Source organism: Zeus faber (assembly GCF_960531495.2).
Source record: "Zeus faber genome assembly, chromosome: 11".
Taxonomy (NCBI): Eukaryota; Metazoa; Chordata; class Actinopteri; order Zeiformes; family Zeidae; genus Zeus; species Zeus faber.
The window spans coordinates 13,920,043-13,940,892 of NC_137205.1; the positions used below are offsets into that span (position 1 = coordinate 13,920,043).

Consider the following 20,850-nt stretch of genomic DNA (forward strand, 5'->3'; position numbering starts at 1 on the left):
GCCACCGGCTACTTTACTACTTTACTTCTTTGACCTCGTCTCTTCTCGGGTCTTCTCCTCCGTCCGTTCTTCGTTCTGTAATTGCCCGCCGTTACCGTGACTATTGTCTGATGGGAGGAGTCGCCCACACCTCCTTTTTTTCCTCCTTCCCTCGTCTTCTCATATCCTTCCACTCCTCTCTCCCTCCCTCTCTGTCTCTGTCTCTCTCCCCCTCTCTCTCTGTCCCTCCCTCCCTCTCCCTCTCTCTCTCTCTGCTGCTGTGACATGACTTACTGCAAATAAAGGAATCTTAAAAGTCAAAAAGTCTCTCTCTCTCTATCTCTCTCCCCCCCTCTCTCTCCATCTCCCTCCCACACCCTCACCCACTGTCATTTAGCTCTCTATTATCCTGCTCTTTGAAGGATTTTAAGGACAGACTTTCCAACCATGCACGTGTGTGTGTGTGTGTGCGCGCGCCGCGCGTGCAGTATTTATGTACGTACAGTATGCATGTCTGCACTCGGCTGATATGATTTATGAGGCCACCGACCTTCCTCCATATCGCTCATTCGTAATCTGAACGGCATTGTTTCTTTCTTTCCTATTTTCCATGTGTGTTGCATCATAATATGCAATTATGTCTGATTTCATCAAGCCTCCGTCCATGATGGAGTCCAGAGAGCAGAGACTAATCTAATCAAGACAAGGTGTGTGCGTGTGCGTGTGTGTGTGTGTGTGTGTGTGTGTGTGTGCGCGCGCGCGCGCCTCTGTGTGTGTGTGTGTGTGTATTGCAGTTGGTGTGTGCGGTGGAGGGACAGTGGAAGTGACAGAAATCGAGCCCTGCGCCCTCGTACGTTACGCCCATGCCAGCGTTGCGTAATCAAATTCCCCTTCTCGACGAGCCTCCTTCCCCTGGGGGGGTGGTCGTGACGGCGGCGGCGGTGGCAGGTCGGGGGGGGGGGGGGGCTTTGTTGTTGCCGTTGTTGTTGTTGTTGTTTGTCTTTGTTTGTCTCGCGTGGCCCGTACATCACGTCACGTTGGCGAAATTGCTCCGGCCATGGAGTGTCCGCTCTAAATCTTGTTGCGCTCCTTTCAGTATGGATCGGGCCGCCATGCCAGCAGAGCACTCTGCTCTGGAGAGAGGGAATTAAACCCCCGCAGGACGCTCTGAGATAGATTAAATAGCCGGAGGGGGTGGGCTACGACGGGGCGTGACCCCAAAACAGAGAGGAGCTGCCAAATGTCGACTGATTATGGGATGCAGGGTTGGAGGGGGGGATATGTGAAGGGCTCGTGGACGTGGATGGATGATTATTTGAATGAAAACCAAAACTCTACTGGGAATTTCAGTTTCCTCCAACCTTCGAAGATGTAAGTCAAAATCGACCTTCGTGATGCGTGTGTGCACGTGCATGTGTGTGGGTGCGTGTGCGCGTGCATGCGTTTGTGTGTCAGTTTGAGGGGGGTGGTTGTAATTTTTTTTACATGGACAAATACTATAATAGGACCTCAGGCGATGAACAGAAAATCATATCCTGTATAGAGAGATAAACAGAAACGTGCGAACATTTCCAGAAAGACGACGTGGGAAGCCATTTGTAGTGGAGAGGGGGGGTGGTGGGTGGGGTTCATGAGATGTGGAAAGGGAGGTGGAGGAAGAAGTACAGCAATTAGACAGCCGCCAATTAACTGTGGCTGTCAGACTGCAACGGAAAATGAAGAGAAATGAAAAGAGTTGGGGCGAGAGAGAGAGATAGTGGAGCAGTGGGGGGGGACTCAAGACAGGGGAACACGGTGTGTGTGTGTGTGTGTGTGTGTGTGTGTGTGTTTGTGCCTTAACGTGTATATACAGTTATTTGTGTCATTTTATTTATGTGTGAACTTCGGCTGCCCTGAAGGTTTGTATGACAGCATTTCATATTCTATGTGTGCGTTCACACTATTCTGCCTTAAAACGTGGGTGTGTATAAGCGTGGGTGTGTGTGTGTGTGTGCGCGCACGCGTGTGTGTTTGCATGTGTGTTTTTAGTCAGTTAGTGTACTTGGCCTGTGAGTGTTAGTACTTGGCCTTGGACTTGAACATGTGTGTGTTTGTGTGTGTGTGTGTGTGTGTGTGCGCGAGAGCGCGAGAGAGAGAGAGAGAGAGAGAGAGAGAGAGAGAGGAGAGTAGAGGGAGCTGTCAGTGACCATCTGGCTCTGGCTCTTAGACTGAATGCTGAAGGTACCATTAACCCTCTCATCGCGCGCGCACACACACACACACACACAGAAACACACACTGACCTCTTAATTTACTTAATTTACTCATTTATTTATTGTTTGATCTAATATAGTTTTCATATTGTTCATCTACAAAACTCAATACTTCAACCTTCAATCTTTTATTTGAGTGGAAACAAATGGAAGATCTTCAGTAATCTGGTATTATGGAGAGAGAGAGAGATAGAGAGAGGGGGGGGGGGGGCGAGGAAGATAAAAATATCTCTCACTCTAACTGTTGATGCGAGGCTACAGAGGAACCCTATGGAGAGAGTCTCTCTTCTTTATCGCTTTTTTTTTTTACTCTTCCTCTGACACACACAATGAAAAACATTTACATACACACTCACACACACACACACACACACACACACACACACACACACCCACACCCAGGTCTCTCCCTCACTCACACACACACACACACACACACACACACACACACACACACACACACACACACACACACACACACTCATACAAATAAACTTTATGACCGAACACTCAACATTCTTACGAGTCGCCTGCCACCCTCCCTTTAATTAGGCTAATTGAAAATGCGAGAATAACCGTTTTTTTCCTGATTATTTTTGGCCGGCGTGAAATAGACAGACACTCTGGCATCCCCTCCGGCTGCGGTGGGGTTAGGGTTAGGGTAAAGGGGGGGGGGGGGGTACTGGGAGGGGTTTCATGCTGATTAAAAAAATACTGGGCAACCTCAGTGCTTGAGTGCACGGAAGTGTTGCAGAGAGACGTACGTGCCAAAACGGTGACCAAACCGGGGTCAAATAAGCCAAAAACGCAGCACGAGAAGGGTTTGAGGTTTGAAGACGGGTCACACAGGCGTTTACGCCTTCCAATTTCCTCAGAGACCCGGTGGACGTCGATTCCGGGTCCAGCGGCGTCAACGTCCCGCTCGCTGCGCCTTCGCTCCGCCCGCGCAGCGAGCCGGCTGATTGGGCGCATTAGCTGTTACCTCTGGGGCGTGGCAGATCCAGACGGCCGACCCCAAATACCGGGGGGTTGGGAATTTTGAACTTCATGAAACCCTCCAGGGTTCAGTGGCTCCAGGGTTCCTCTCCTCGTCACAACTCCACCCTGGCGGCATCTTATTTCGATTATTATTCCCGTTACCGTTTCGAGGGGTGTCCGTGCACATCTTCTTTCCGCGGCCGCGCCGTTGTACCCAGAATCCCTTGCGCCGACCTGCTCACGCGCATCCTAGCAGAGGCGCGCTCTGGCCTTTTAGTCCTTTGCCTCCCCTTGCCTGCAGCGTGGCCGCCGGCAGCCCTTATTGCCGTGTTTTGGCTCCACTCTCCTGACTCCTTGTAGCTCTGGCATTTCAGCTTTTCCCTCCCTCCCCAAGAACCACCGCCACCACCACCCTCCACCACCTCCACCCCTTGCACTGCAAGTCTGAGTGCGCATAACTCTCCGGTGGCCTCGGTATTGTTGGAGCAGGCTCTCCAAGACATCCTCGAGACAAATCACGACGGATAGCGAACGCCTCAGCGCTCTCGGCAGGTGGAGGTGTCGACAGGTGGTGGAGAGAGCGGCTGGAATCCGTGATTTCCGGGCCGCCGCCAGTAAGACCCCCGCGAGCCGGGCCGCTGCGGGGCCTAACCCGGGAGCCGAGGACACCCCGGGGAGACGGATGGAGCGAGAGAGGGAGCGACACACACATCTGGTGTATATGTGTGTACCTGTGTGTGTCTGTGACAGCTGGTACTCGTGTTCATATGTTCGGTGTCTCCCCGACAAGGGGGTGAGTCATTCACTTCTATGCTTACTCCGTAGCGCGTGCACACACACACACACACACACCCCCCCACATACACACACACTGTCAACAAGGCTGCTTAAGTGATAAAATCACACCAATGCTCAAACTTCACGCATCATCAGCCATGCAGAATGCGGCGGAGCAGCTCGGTAATACCGTTATTGGTGGAATGATTCCAGCATGTACAAACACATTATACATTGACATGTGGAGTCGTTTGCCCTCAGTAGCTACGAGACTTCATGTGTCAGTGGAATAATTCAAGCAAATAGGAGCTTGGGTGCTTTTAATTATGGCTTCTTCTTTCGCCGCCTTTCTCCATGGCAACCAAAGTTCTGCCTGTCACCACATAAGAGATGGGGGAATAAAGACATTTTCCAACAATACGGCCGACACAACGTTTATTATTTTCTCCTCGAGACACGCGCGCCCTTGCCCGCCGATCCTCTGGCACCCTCTGCTGGGGAGACGCCAACCCTGGCCTCCGAGCCTGTGCATGACCGCTTCGCGAGAGAACAGCCCTCGAGTTGTTTGTGTTCTGTGGATTCCAAACCGGTTCATGAAGAGGTCCTCTTCCGCCAAGCGAGCGTTTGCAAAAGGGGGCGGGGCAGGGGTCAGCGGCAGTGGGCTTCCCACCGGTTGACCCCCACTAAGCGTAATGGCCGACATCGTTGACCAGGTTGCCTTTGACAGCCCGGCGATGTCGAGTTTCAATGGATGTCATGGGACCATTAGCATGCAAATGAGCTGTTTCCAGTCATAATGGCTTTGACAAAACAAGTGAACGCTAATTGTTGCGTGTTGCTATTGCACTTACAGTACAAGATGAGCTCGCCTAATGAATATAAATAGCTGCCATCGCCCACAGTGGGACTCGGGAGAGCTGAGACACACCCTGTGAGCGTCACATGCTCCGATGGAAATAAAGATATGAAGGCTTGGTGGATGGTGGTATTATATCATGCAAATTTTTTTCATTCATGTATGCAGTTCATGCATCATTATGCATATTCTCTACAATACAATGACATATACAGTATACTGTAATTGTGTACCGTATAGACATCATTGTGTGTATCCCGTATACAAATACAGTATACTATAATTATTTGAGGTCATCATAGGCCTATACTTTAGATTGAATTCTATGACATTACTTTTAAGATGGACATGGTTGAGGAAACCCTATAAATAGTATTAAAAAAAAAACGACATTTCAGTGTCCTACCTGTCACTAAAAAAACTGTGTGTGTAGTTCAGCGTACGCATGATGCGATAACGTGGATGTGGCTCATCGTTTGGCTGTTGCGAGGCAGCATGTGACCGTGTGATGTCACAGAGATAAAGAGCAGAAATTGACCTGTAATTAGCTTGGCTGACATTCACGCTCCCTTGACATAGAGGCAAGACCCAAAAATGACTCGTTGTGTGTTGTGTCGATGTGTGCGGTCGTGCGTAAGTGTTTGTGTGTGTGTGTGTGTGTGTGTGTGTGTTTTGCAGCTCAGCAGTGGTGACACCACCCACAGGCATTCTCTAGGCACTGTTCTTAGTTCTCAGACTGGGGAGATGATGGCATGGTGATTCTCTCTCACACACACACACACACACACACACACAACAAGCGCACGTAGACACACAAGCGCACAAACACACACACACACACACACACACAGCAAATTATATGGCGAAAGGAGAATGTATTCGCATGCGGTTACACACACACACACACACACACACACACACACACACACACACAATCACACACACAGACAAACAGAAATAGGTTTCCGCTCAGACTCACAGACATTCTGAAGAAATCCCCAATGATGTAACAAGTTTCAGTTTTTATTTCAAAACAGGAAACAGAAAAAGGTTTTCCACGTGGGCAAGTGGTTATTTTTTATATCTTAAAGGGCTTATAAAGATATACAGCAATGAAACAATTAGCGGAAATAAACCGCCCTTTTGGTGGCTTTGGTTTGGCAATATCTGCCTTGCTGCTCAAATCAAATCTAGATCTATCTATCTATCTATCTATCTATCTATCTATCTATCTATCTATCTATCTATCTATCTATCTATCTATCTATCTGTCTATCTATCTATCTATCTATCTATCTATCTATCTATCTGTCTGTCTCTGTCTATCTAACCATCTATCTATCTTTCCATCCATTTGGGTAGCTAAATAGTTTGATAACTGCATATATAAAGATACATATAATACATTATGATCACAGTTAAATGCTCTTCATATGAAATAGTGAAAAATGATGAGTGCTTTATATATATCAAGTCTTCTTTACTGATCTGCACGAAAAAGCTAGACAAATAGCAGTGATGTGATTTCAGCACCAAAATAGTTGCAATGTATGCATGTACTGTAAGCATGTAATGTACCTTAAGTTTTCTGATTGGCATTAAAGCATTGCTACTCAAACGCTATATATATATATATATATATATATATATATATATTCATATATATACAGTATATATTATATAAAGGATTTGACATTAATGCTTGACGTTTACACAACCTGATACTTTCTTCGTGTGGCAAAATGTCTACCTTGGAGTAATCATCTTCTCGTCACAGAGAATATCTTTGGATAAGTGCTACTCTATGTTGGCATCATAATGTGATCTCAGTGGTTCTTAACCATAAATACTAAACAAGCCACGGTGACGCTGTCATTCAGGATCAAGATGTAGCGGAACGCCTTATTATTAATCTGACAGAGCTCTCCTTCGACGAAATGAAGGTCTTTCACTGCAGACCTGCAGCGCTGCCATGTGACTACACCACCTCCACGTAGTTGGCCGGGTAGAGCCCCTCCCTGCCGCCGTCCATCATGCCCCGACACCACCCCTGGTCATCTTCATCCTCGATCTTCAAGAACTCCTCGCCTGGAAAACACGGCGTGGGGAAACGTGTCCTCGTGAGTTGGAGACAAGGTCGTTTTTCACACCAGGCTCTTATTTGAATGTTTTCTGGAGGGAAGCGATACAACTTCCTGTTTCTGGTCTCAGGTTTAGTGCGGATGTAGCCAAAAGAGCTGATTTGCGGAAGTGGGAAAGTCAAAAAGGCTCGATAAAACCCTGAAAAACCTGTCAATGGTGTGGGCTTTACCATGTTCCAGGAGATTTAAGGCATTTGAGATTTTATGATACGATTTAATGAGATTTCAGCGCTTGCCCCATTGGACTATTAAAAAAACTGTGAAAAGCTTCTTAACACTTCCCCAACAGTAAAGTGCTCAGCAAGGTTGCACAATGAACAGTTCTAATTTATAGGAATAAACATTTAAATAAAGCCTTGTTTGACCAATAATGAAAGAAAAACAAAAAGTGAACCTACCCCAAAAGAATGATCTTTTATGAAAATAAAAAAAACCTTGTGTAGGATCTTTTTGGTATCGTCATCAATACTTCCCCTACCCTGCGATAATGCGGTGCCGGGTTCCGTGGAAATGATGATTTGATTGACTTTTTGGTAACTGATCAATAAATACAGACCTAACTGTTAAATTCAAACTCTCGCACACTAGAGACGATAGGCCCACACACACACACACTGCGAACCCGTCGAAATGTGACGAGTTCGCAAGTGCCTGCTCCTCACCTGCTTTGAAAGACAGTTCATCCGTCTCTTGGCCATCGTAGTCATAGAGAGCTCTCACCCTCACACCTCCAATCATCACGCTGGCGGCACAACAAGTCACGGCGAGGGACAAAACGGTGGGGACAAGAGGGGTGAGGTGGAAGATTATGGAACGGCATCATACACAGTACCACAGTGATGTAAAATGTTTGAATGAATAAAGTCATTTTCAGGCATCTGATAATGATCAAAATAAATCCACACAGACAGCCCAGCCCTTCTGTCCTCACTGACCTTCTCTCTTTTGTTCCTTTCTTTTCCACTGGCTTCTTCCCTTTTTTAATTTTCTTTTCCGGCGTCCACTCCTGGAAGACGTTGAGGAAAACAATATTACAGAGTATTACAATTTGGCTTGGGACTCATGGCGGACCACAAACGAGACAAACTGCAACGTGCCTGGCATGGGTGAGGGATAAACACAGGAGAACTGGCGGATGAATGCAGAGGCTAACCTGGGCTGAAGCCCAGGGCCCCCCACTCACAGGGGCCCCAAAATCTTCCTTATCAAAAATAATAATTATTCATAATAATAATAATAATAATAATAATAATAATTCATAATTATATTTGTAAAAATATTAAGTTGAAAACACATTAAAATCTGGTGCCAAAAAAAAAAAGATGATCACTTGCTTGAAGACATGTCAATTTTATCTGTCATTATTTGTTGGAAGTTGATTGGTTGTCTAATGCAACAGGGCAGGCCAGCAGGGTGCGCGCATAGAGAGTTTCGGACAGTACATGAGCACTGAAAAAAAAAAGAATGTTCGCTTAGCTTGTGCATGTTGCAAAAAGTCCAATACTCCAAGCTGAAAAAAACAGTTTGTGAACAATGGACCCAGTGTGAACAATGGACCCAGGTACTGAGAAGGGTGGTCGCAGGTTGTCAAGTTTCTAGCAGAATGTGGACTCACAAGAGGTAAGCACATTTTGCTATATTATTTTGCATTTTTCTTTGCGCCATTATGATATGTATAGGGCGTTGTGAATAGAGTCAATTTTAACAAAGTTATATTGTATGTTAATTGTGGTCATAAAAGCCTACTGTATAGGTTGACTGGGGTATAGCTAAAGTTATTCGTAGAGCGATGGGTGTGTTGACTAGGACCCTTACCCAACTGGTTGGTTGACTGGGATAATATTGGTCTACTGTTTGCTTGACTAGGGGCATGTGGGCCCATAGGTTGGTTTACTAGGGTCATATGGGCCTACTGGTTGGTTAAATAGGGTCAAATGGGCCTATTGGTGGCTTGACTAGGGTCATATTGGCCTTTGCTTTGTTTATGCTGTGTTTCTGCGTTTTTAACCACAATGTCTGCCATGTCTTTATTGTCTGTTTTGATACTATTTGTTTATTCTTTATACAGCACTTTGGTAAACCTTTGTTGTTACATTGGAGTAGGTTGGGAGGGCCTACAAAAAAAGTGTAGCCCAGGGGGCCAAGACCAATTTAATCCACCCCTGCACAAGCCAGGAGACAAAGCAGGCTTGGTGGGATAGAGGAAGAGCAAAGGAAAAATACAGGGGAGCATAACAAGTGAAATACTAGGAAAGACAATCAGACACAGTGAGAAAGAGCGACTAAAAAGCTCTGCACCTGAAACTGAGGCCAGTCGGTGGGCATCCCGGGTCCATGGGTGTTCTTCCACCAGCGCATATCCTCCTGCTCGTCGATGGACATCAGCGTATTGTGGAGCTCGTTATAAACCGCCTTTACGCTGAATGGGATTCAAAGCAAAAAGCAGAGCAGGAGGAAGATTATACACAACTCGTAACAACGTAATAAAAAAAAAAGCAGCCTACTTCTCCTACCATGACGTGAATGACAACCACACGGCACACTCAGAGAGACAGGCCAAGGTGGAAAAAGGTGGAAGAGGATTGAAATGAACATCGGCACCTCTCGTTGGTGGTGACGTCGAGATGCTTGTGGATGGAGAGGAAGGCCTGCTTCAGGAAGCTGATCCTCTTCCTCTCCTCCTCCTGCGATTGGTCAAAGATGGACTCCATCTCCTCCATGTAGCGCGGGGCGTAGCGGGTCACCTCCTCCAGGACCTTCTCGTAGCGGGAGCGCACCTGAGTGGACAATGGAGGGAAGTCCATTTCTGTCAACACCGCTGACGAATCCACAATCGCACAGTTGACATCCACGCAGGGAGAAGGTCCGCGGCCTACCTTCTCCGCCTCCTGCTGAGCGATCTCTCTCTCCTCCTGAATCTTCCTCTGCTTCTCGATGGCAACGTCGGGGTTTCCCTGGGCGTGAGCCTCCCGCTCCCTGGCCGACTGCTCCTTGCGGCTGACCTTGTGGTACGCCCCCCTGGCCTTGTCCAACTGGAGGGAAGAGGTAGAGGGGTAAGTGGGAGGGTGAGAGTCGCTACCATCTCGAAACCCATCGGAGGTGAAGGTTAAAAAGCAGCCTACTTCTATCCTGGAACTCAACAGTTTCTTAAGAGATGACATTATGCAACATGGAATGCAATACAGTACTGATCTGTATTGATCTAGATCAGTACAGATCAGGCTTGCATGCACAATTTAGGAAATGGCAGAGCGGGTGGCGGTATGCACCTGCGTTTGATTTGAGATCCTCTAATAATCTCGAAGAGCCAGTCAAAGAACACTTGCAATGCATAGTGGGTAAAATATACTCTGAAGTAACCATGAGATCTTCAAATTTTCCACTTCAAATTGAACTTTGTCGCCCCCTACAGTCTGGAACCTCACTTGACATGGCAGCGTCCCCTGTGAAGAGAAATTTAGCAGACTACGAGATGATTGGAGAGCACCGTCTGTTCGTCTCAAGCAGTGATAAAGTGAGGAGACGTGGTGAGTGGTGAAGAGACATACGTTCAATCCTCCATATCTTCAGCGGTATTCTGTTAAACTACTCCAGAAGCTTTTGAATTAGGCTTCCACGCGCAGATTCAGCCACAAAAAAAAACAAAACATACAGTTTCGAGGGGTTCAGATTTGACTGCATTCCTTTTATGTTTGTTTATGCATTTTAATTTATTCAACGTGAATTGCTGTTTTATCACAGAAGCTGCCATGTGAGTCAGGGGTAGCCTATGCTATAATACAGAGTCCACCATGAAAGGCAAAGAGGAGCTTTTGAAATGACTTTATATTTAATTCATCCCCTTAGAGAAATGTATTTTTCAGCAAGTTTAATTTAAAAAAAGGGTGGAGTTTGGCACCAGCGACCAGGTTAGCCACAGAGTGCATAACGCAGTGTTCACCGGGTCGCACGGCGCATGGAACACACGGTGTGCTGACAGCGGCGCACCGTGATCTAAAAGTGAAGAGAGGTCCGAGACAGCCCACTGAAGGGAGCCATTAAAAAAACGGAGATAAATAATTCAAGCGGTCCGGCTTTGAGCGGCTCTGACCTTTTTCAGGCGCTTGGCCCAGGGCTTCTGAGCACGCGCGAAGCCCGTCTCAAAGTCTTGCGACTCCTTGAAGCCCCCGAATAACTTCTTGTGGAAGGTGTCCTTCTGCCAGGTCCTGACGTGGTCCCCGTCCTCCGCCACCAGAGAGCGACAGATGGAGGAGTGCAAGGAGGCCAGACGGTCAGCGGAGGACAAGAAACACTTCCAAGCCTTCAGGAGGGATCCGTACAGTGGACCTGCACAGACACAGAGGTAAAGGCAGAGAAGTTAAGTTTATATTTTTTAGTTTTCGATTCGATGAAAACATGTAAATACCGCATATATGTACAGTACAGCATAGTATAGTGTAGTGTAGTATATGTATGGATCTTAGACACAGTCAAGTACATTTTTGTTTTTATTTGTTCCTGTATTATTAGTTCATTCATCATCTATCATCTAAGATTGACTATTATTTGTATTAATTTTCATGGTTTCATGACATATTCCTTCAGTGTGTGAGAACAAGGGGGTTGGATGCCAGGTGATGTTTGGAAAGCCGGCAACATGGCGTATTAAAAGCGCGAGACCGTGGCTGAACATGACCTGGTTCCACGATCGTTCTGACGTCCATCACTGGTTCGCGTCCAGCGTCTCAACGAGCTTAGTCATTGGCCGTGTATTTCAACGTTGGAGGACTTGGGGGGTTCGATGCCAGGTGAGCTTTTGAAAGCCGGCAACGCATGTGTGTATGCGCGTTTAAAGGCGCCCGCCGCCCGGAGAACGGGGCTCAGTGTGGAGGCGACCTGGTCTCTGGCCGCTTTTAGACGCGCACTTGTGTGTCGCCAGCTTTCAAAAGATCCCCAGCCATCGAAGCCTGAAGCCCTCCGACACAGCTTACCTCCTCGAGGCACTGGGTCTCATTGAGATCAGTTGTCTCCCACCAATCACTTGATTAAAGGAACAGGACTTGGATGGAATAATCAGGACTTGAACCTGTGACGGCAGCGCTGGAAGGCAGGGTCTGAACCATAACTCCACTGGGTCGACGCTCAGACCTCTCTCCGGGCGCTTTCAAAACTTTCAAAATCACCCAGCATCGAACCCTCAAGCACTTTTCTAAACATAGTTTCCAAAGACTCACTCCAATAAAGTTAAAGAGTTAAAAGACAAATCACAGAAAATGAGTCAATACAATACTATACTATACACACAGGTCTTTTCATATAGCATAGTGTCAGATGACATAAGTACATGGTCTGTTGTGTTGTAGGCATGGACGAAAAAATAAAATCGCAAACCCAGCAGCCTGCGAGAATTCCATTCACTTAAAGAGCCCAAACTTTTCATCACAAAGTCCCAATACTACAAGTGTGTGTTTCCTCTCCTCAGCCCACCGTGTCCCTGTCCACTCTGTACATTCTCTAAGGGCCTTTTTTTTCTCATGTGAGTGAGTGTGAGTGAGTGATGTGTGAGTGATGCACTGGTGTGTCAAAGGACAACAGAGTTTTTATGAGACAAATAAATTAATAAATACAAATTCACGAGGCCCGCTTGCACACGAGACTCCAGGTAACGCCATATGGTAAGACCTGTGGAGGATATGTATAGGATATGTTTATGGACTTGTTTTCTGTGATTTGTCTTTTAACTCATAACTAATAAATAATGTTTATTATTATTATTATTATTATTATTATTATTATCATCATTAGTATCATCACGATTATTATTATTATCATTATTATCATTATTATACATTTAACTAATCAATAATTGTTACATAATAACAACATTATTTTCATTTCCCAGAGTGGCACTGGATGGTGAAGATGGGCTTATCATATGGGTGTTTCACTGGTTGAATGTCAGTACTCACTGGAGTCCACCAGGGGCTTCCACTTGTTGCTCCACTCAGCAAGCTGCAGGGCGTACTGCCTCTCCACTCGGGCTCTCTCTTGGAAACAAGCCACAATGTCATTACACGCCTGGAAGGCATCCTCGGTCCGTTTCACGGTAGGCTGGTAGTTCCCAGGCTGTGGGGCCACAAGCAAAGAAGAAGCGAAGGAGTAAACGTACCGTACGTTGTAGATAAACAGCAGCATGGGATGTGCTGTCGTACTATACGCTGACATAACATTCTCTCTGGGTTAATGATCCTGACATCTACCCCCTCGGTGTGTCCAAAGTGGGGCCTGCGGACTGATTTTGGCCCTCCAGAACCTCGGCAAACGACCAAGTGCATTTTTATATACAAGGAATTTGTCTTGGTAAGGGTTTAATCACTGCAGTGCAGATAGATAAGTGACATATAAGTAAAAAGAAGGCTGAGTATATAGTCTACTACAGTACACATATATATACATAATATATACAGAATATGCTAAATGTACTCCGTGCACAAGATAAATATAAATTAAAAGCCTGTGGCAATCTAAGTGGCAGTGGGTGCTAGTTTTGACTGGGTATAAATATAGATATAGTTGAAATATTTCTGCACAAAATGAATGAACAATGGAGTGTGGACAATGCAATAGTATGGCCATGGATAATAGCGGATGGGAAATTATTACAATTCAATTATTAAATTGTTACAGAATTAATTTACGCCAAAATCCAGACCAGTATTAATAATGACCATTAGTATACAGCTCTTAAAGTGAGGCTTTCTTTCCATTTTATAGCAATAAATGCCCCTTTCCGTTCGGCAAGTTTAGTCATACGTTATACCGAAATCCGAGTTTGACATTAGAAGATGCAACGCCGGCCTACGCAACTTACTAAAATAAAAATGCGTCTTCGGAGGTTGAATCAAACACTTAAATCTTGTTTCACTATTGTGAGAAAGCTACCCAAAGATCATGGGAGCCTATTTAAACCTGTTTGTATTGTTCTTCCAAGGGGACATTCTTCAGCGGCGCTTCTGTAGTCTACCCCTTAAACTACCATGATAGCACAGTATGATTGAAGGCAAACTCGCCTCGGTTGTCGGACGTGTCATTTAACGGCAATTCACAATGTAGAATTGTGATGGAAGCAGAGCAACGTGTGGTCGGTGGACATGAGAGATGAGCGCCCGAGAGGACCGAAAACGCAGGAATACAGAGGGAGGAGGAAAGAGGGCAGAAGAAGGTAGAGCCCTGAGTGTAATGACACATGTTTTGTTTGTGGATGTGGAATTTTGGAGATCTGCTCCATTTTCCTGGCAGGGCTCTTAGTACTACTAACCACAGCTCCTTTCTCCCACTCTCTCTCCACACTCCGCCCCCCCCACCCCTCTCTCTCTCTCTCTCTCTCTCTCTCTCTCTCTCTCTCTCTCTCGCTCTCTCTCTCTGCTCCAGTCACATAGGGAGGGAGGCTGACACGTTTACAAGCCATAAACCTGCGCGAGTGTGTGTGTGTGTGTGTGTGTGTGTGTGCGTGTGTGTGTGTGTCTCTCTGTCAGGGGTCTGGGGGGGAGGACTGAGTACTTTTACAGAAGAATTGTATCCCATATGGTGCTTCTCCTCATGAGGGAAATTTTTATATTTAAACATTATACTAAATGTATTGTTTAGTTACTTAGAAACTTTGAAGTGTTCAAAATTTTGAAGAATATTTCACACTAAGTAAAAAAAAAAAAAAAAAAAGTTGTTTATTAATTATGGGAGGTATGGGGGTATTGTCTGAATTTTACTGGCGCTCTCTCGTTCTTTCTTTCTTTCTTTCTTTCATTCTTTCTCTCTCACACTCTCCCTCTCTCTCTCAGATAGAGCTCCGTATCACAAGACGGTAGGGGGGAGAGAGACGGGTGGGAGAGGGGATGTGCAGATCTCCCTTTGACTCGTTCCCTCCCTCCTGCTCTCTCTCTCTCTCTCTCTCTCTCTCTCTCTCTCTCTCTCTCTCTCTCTCTCTCTCTCTCTCTCTCTGTTGTGGTCTGTCCTGGCTCCCCTCACTCGTCTGAGAATTAAACAGAAACAGCTGTGAGGAATTCAGCTCGGGGGCCAACGGGCACCGCTGCGCAACGGCCTTCGGCCAATCACGGAGGCCGACACAAATCTGCTACGGCACAATTCGTCCGGCCAGCCAATCACGGACTCGAGGACAACAGCATTCGTCCTGAGTGAAGCTCCACCCCCCCTCAAAAAAAAGGATTTCAAGCTCATAACGGGCTGGTTACGGTAGTTGACATGAACCTTCTCCCCCTACAAGAGCAGAAAATGTCCATTTGAGACTGTACTTAGAAGAACACATTGACACGACTTTAAGTACAGAGCAAACGGTAATAAAATAACGATTGAGGTGCTGGTGGTGACTTCCCAATTCCAGCGTTGCGGCATAAACCACCAGCAGCCTTGCAGTCGGGTGGTTGGCACTCTGTCGGATGATGACACAGACGGGAAGTGACCTGGATTGATATCCAGAGTAACCGGAGCCTGTCAAATGGCAGGACTGGCGTCAAATGGCAAAGCCTGTGAAACGGCGGGACCGGTCCCTTTGGATGAGAACGTTTACAAAAGGGTGAAGGGTATGTCACAAAGCGGTTGTAACCTGTGCACTGAAAAAAGACCTCAACAGTCTAAGTTTGAGACGAACCACGATGTGATTCTGAACACAAACCAGAGGGCTCATCTTGTACGGTTCACTACTGTAAAAGTTCCTGTTTCATCCTCCAGTCCTTTAACTGAGCCACCATTCTACTTCCTGTAAATGCAGCGCACCGGGACAATGCAGAGTACTTGGGCTCGCTGATGTTCGGCGCTTGTCGTCACGAGCGGTAACATCATCTACGCAGCATCGTCCTTATTGACGACTCTCAATCACACCGAGCTCTTCTTTAATGTGAACAACTCGTCTTTCAAGATTCAAGATTTAAGATTCAAGAGGTTTATTTGTCACATATATACAGTGTACATACTTTCATATATATGCAGTGAAATGTCTTTGCAACGCACCCAAAGATTATGCACAATAGTTACTGAACTGAACATAAAAGCTAACCGAATTCCAAACTAGCAAACTAACTGAAACTAACTGATTCCTAAAACGTAACGCAGTTAGTGAATAGAATAATATAAATAAAATAAAACAAAAATAAAATAAGACTCAAAAAGGTGGGGGTACAATATAGAAGGGAATGGAGTTATGTATATGGGATAGGCTGTTTGTATATACAGATACGTGCGGTAAAAGTCGTCGCCTCGGTTTGGGGAACGAGCGATTTGTGAGACCTAAGGGTCCGAATGACGTCACTCCTCCGCCTCTTCGCATTATTCCATTTGTGAAAAATAAACAACGTTCAACATCCATCTTAGTCTTTCCAGCGTACACAGTCAGAAAGTCAACAGCCTGACACTCCCTCGAGGGCGCTCGTGGACGCAATCAACTCTGCAGCTTTCTGGTTGATCGGGCATTCCTGATATTTCACCACCGAAAGGCACGAACGTTTTTTTTTCCTGTCCATAGAAGGTTCTGGGGCCTGGGATGTGACGCGGCGCGAAACGGCCGCTGTTGTGTCTCACAGCGTCGAAGCCTCGGCCTTCCTCTCCGGGTTGTACAATGACGATATGATACCGAATGAACGACGGCGTTTCATGGTCGGACCAGTTCGCGCGGGTTCCATTGAAGACCTTCAGACGCAAAGCCTAAACACCGATGATGTTTGGTCTGCCCAACCTCCAACCCCCACCCCCACACACACACACACACACACACACACACACACACACACACACACACACACTTACCATCCAGAAGCTGCGTTTGTTGGCATCTTCAGGGCCAATCTCAGATGGGAGTGTCGACATCTTTGTCACTGGGAGATGAAAGCAAATCCAGTCAGAATAGGTGGAAGTCTCTCTTGAAATATGGGGTTAGGGTTGCGTCTCTGGAAACGTGCACAGCCATCAGCAACGATGTTAAACATGCACATTTTGACATTGCCTGCAGTGGGGAAAACATAGATAAACACCACGCACAAACAGTGAAGATATTCGTAAATACATACAAAACACGGTGGGAATAGAGCAGATCGCAAAATCTGGCGGCACTCATACGCTTGTTAACCCGTACCATCCCTGCAGATGCGTTGGAAAAAGCCGTCAAGGAAGCGAGAACCTTAAGAAATTGGGTTTCATTTTGGCGCTCTTAACGCGGTGCAGCTGACGAGGCCGCCTCTGAGGGTCCGTGAGTGCATCGGCGGGGATGTGATGACCTCTCCCAGCGTTCCCAGCTTTGAAACTTGAGCTAACCAAAAATAAACATGGGGTAAAGGGTGCCTCATCCCATAGCGGGCACCCCCCCCACACACTTTTTTTTTTTGTCCTCGCCGCCGGGGCTTGTCGGGGGGAAAAAAAGGAAAAGAAAAGAGGAAAACACCACGCGTGTACTGACGCATGTGCGAGCGCCGCCGAAGCCACGACAATCCCGGACGCGCTCACGTGTTCCAGGCCTGGGAGCACGCAAGGAGAGGGGCGGGGGGGGGGGGGGATAACAGCAAAAAAAAAGAAAAGCTTTGAAGATTAGAAAGAGCTCCGTATCACAAGACGGTAGGGGGGAGAGACGGGTGGGAGAGGGGAGAGCGGCAGATCTTCCTTTGACTCGTTCCCTCCCTCCCGCTCGCCCTCCGTTCTCTCTCTATCTCTCTCTCTCTCTCCCTCCCTCCCTCCCTCCCTCCCCGTCAGGCGCACAATTAGATTTCATGATGTTCTCTATCTCCCTTCTGTTCCTGGGAATCACATGCTCCACTGAGAGCACAACACAGGGCTTCTGTCTGCCCGGCCCTCGCTGTTTGGCTCTCTGCTATCTCCCTACGGGGGTCCCGAAGATTACACAACCCAATGGGGGTCTCTCTCTCTCTCTCTCTCTCTCTCTCTCTCTCCCTCTCTGCATCACCAGGAGGTCGGAAAAATAATGAATCACTTCCCTTTTAACATTTGACCTCGACTTCCTGTCCCCTTAATGGCTGACTTTCCTCGGGGTCCGACTGCTTCAAAGTTTGCTTGGAAGAAGTTAAGGAGGGGAGATCACTTGGCGTCCTTCACTTGTATTAAAGCTTCATACGATCGGGGACACCGTGGTTGAGGTTTGACTGCCCCGTCCCCGTTTGCCTTTCTAACCGGCCCGCATCGGCAATAAAATCATGTGTTTCATTAAAGTGATTACAGTGTGCCACTGACCATTCATTGGCCCGTGGAAGTAACAAAAGTACTTTGTTACTGTTACTTGAGTACATTTTTTAAAGGGTCAGTACTTAAACTTTGGTGTCTTCTCTTTCGGAGCCTTTTGACTTTTACTCTGTTACATTTCAAAGCAAATCTTTACTTTTTACTCTACCACATTTCCCATAGGATTTTTTTTTTATTTTATAATAATTTAAGTAATTTATATGTTCTACTTTTTTGTCAGTTGTGATCAGTATTTGCACAGGCACTCATATGCTGGAAAAAAAGGTACGGTACTTTATGAAGTGTTATGGTACTTTATGTCGTATTAAAGGCTCTGGTACGTCAAGGCACTTGGTATGACAGTTGCTTTTACTTTTAATACTTTAAATACATTTAAAGTGCAGTGCAGTGTGTAGAATTTACGGAACGGACTTGGCAGAAATGGAATATAATATTCCTAGGATGTTTTAATTTGTGTGTAATCCCCTGAAAATTTGAATCGTGTTTTTGTCGCCTTAGAATGAGACGTTTAATGTCTACATGGGGAGCGGGTGCGCTTCACGGAGGCCGCCATGTTGCACCGCCATGTTTCTACAGTAGCCCAGAATGGACAAACCAAACACCGGTTCTAGAGAGGGACTTTCCATGTTGTTTCGGGTCAGGGTTAACTTGTGACACGGTACTTTCACTTTTACTAGAGTACTAAGTGCTACTTTCGTGTCAGAGTATTTGTACTTTTACTTGGGTGGGACAGCTGAGTACTTCTTTCTCCAGGGATATTGTCAATAATCTGATTTCAGAGCAGTTATTTAGAACAGGGTCTTTACAATTCCGAAGTTCTTGGTATAGGTTAAAAGCTTTCTTTGAGCAAATTCCGAAAAAGAAGAACCTCGAGCAGGAGACCAACTCGCTGACCCCTCCTGGCCTGACATCCCGCTGTCGGCGGCCAAACCCCGACCACCAGCACCACCGGCACCACCCTTTCCAGCCCGAACCCATCCCGGCCCCTACACCCCACCTCTATTCCAACCCGGCTCCACTGCCCTGCCTCACCCAGCCCACGCCGGCACAGTCGGAAATATTATATCCGCCACAAATGAAAGCATGGGACCGAAATAGAGCTCCAGCCGCCCTGTACGGGACTCTTAGGGGACCCGGTTCAGTTTCCGTACCTCTCTCTCTGGCTCCTCAGCGTTCGGCTCCTCGGCGCCTCAGAGTCCACCGCTCCACTTCTCCCGAGGAGACACCAGCTCCGGCTCCTTCTCGCCGGGTTTAAAGAGAGAAAAAAAAAAAAAAAAAAAAGCCTTTTTCCTGCCGCTTCTCTCTTCTCTCCTCTCGCCTCCCGGTCCCGTCTTCCCGGAGTCCTCCAAACAGACCTCCTGTTTTTCCACTCGTCCTGACGTCCTCCCACTCTCCCGCTCCCCCCCCCCCCCCCCCGTTCTTTGGCCGCACTCCTCACCGTGTCAGATCAGTTGAGTTGGGTTTTTTGTTTTTTTTGGGTTTTTTTTTTGTTTTGTTCCCTCCTTCGCCTCTCTCAACCTCCCTCCTTTCCCACTCCTCCCCCCCCCCCCTCTCTCTCTCTCTCTCTCTCTCTCTCTCTCTCTCTTCAGTACAGCTGTAGGAAACTCATTTTGTTCTCTTCCCTCGCTTTACTCTAGCTCTGTCTTTTGTGTTTCTTTCACTCTTTGCCTCGGTCTGTGGAGTGTTAATGAAGTGTGTGTGTGTGTGTGTGTGTGTGTGTGTGTGTGTGTTCGCGTGTGTGTCAGTTGCTCAGACGTTGTCTGTCACTCACCCCGCCTCGCTCCCTCACTCCCGCCTCTCTCGCTCGCTCTCTTCCTCACACACACGCACGCACGCACGCACGCACGCACACGCGCACGCTTCTTTGGCACCCAATCTCTGGAATACCGCACTTAGAGAAGATAAGAAGTCATTGCATATACCCCCTTCACACACGGGCACACACACACACACACACACACACACGCACACGGGATGCTTCCGCCAGCTGTGGCAGCCAATCACACGTGTGTGTGTGTGTGTGTGTGTGTGTGTGTGTGTGTGTGTGTGTGTGATGAGAGGTTGCTTGGAGTGAGCATCAACACTGTACACACACACCCTGCACATCCCGCTGTCCGTGACACACGCCCAATGCTATGCTGTACGTGTGAGCTCTTGCCAGAACATGTCATTTAAATAACCAGACAGGTGCTACCAACCCAACCCAACCCTCCCATTTGTCTAAACGGTCCGGACAGTTTCGACAACTTTATTTTTACATTACAAAAATTTGCGTAGGTTACAATTTTATATATATATATACATTAGATCTTATAATTCACAGAACTAATATTATAAGACCTAATATATATACATATATATATATATATATATATATATATATATATATATATATATATATATATATATATATATATATATATATATATATATATATATATATATATATATATATATATATATATATATATATGTGTGTGTGTGTGTGTGTGTGTGTGTGTGTGTGTATATATATAATATATACACACACACATATATAAAATAATATTTCTGTTCCGTTTACAGTATGGTGACAAAACCATACAGCAATCCTATGGCACAGTGTTCCTCTTCTTCTTCTTTCGGCCGGTGA

General features: G+C 46.5%; 1 protein-coding gene across 1 annotated transcript; it reads right to left on the minus strand.

Moving 5' to 3' along the window:
* Window positions 1-5,849: 5,849 nt before the first annotated feature.
* Window positions 5,850-19,599, minus strand: LOC307236615 (protein kinase C and casein kinase substrate in neurons protein 3). Its single transcript, XM_080009086.1, has 10 exons — window positions 19,370-19,599; window positions 16,779-16,846; window positions 12,932-13,088; window positions 11,074-11,309; window positions 9,860-10,015; window positions 9,585-9,760; window positions 9,282-9,402; window positions 7,919-7,989; window positions 7,646-7,725; window positions 5,850-6,930 (listed from the first exon to the last, which is right to left on the minus strand). The coding sequence occupies exons 2-10, from the start codon at window positions 16,836-16,838 to the stop codon at window positions 6,821-6,823; spliced, it is 1,167 nt and encodes a 388-aa protein (XP_079865212.1). The 5' UTR covers window positions 16,839-16,846; window positions 19,370-19,599; the 3' UTR covers window positions 5,850-6,820.
* Between the last annotated feature and the right edge of the window lie 1,251 nt (window positions 19,600-20,850).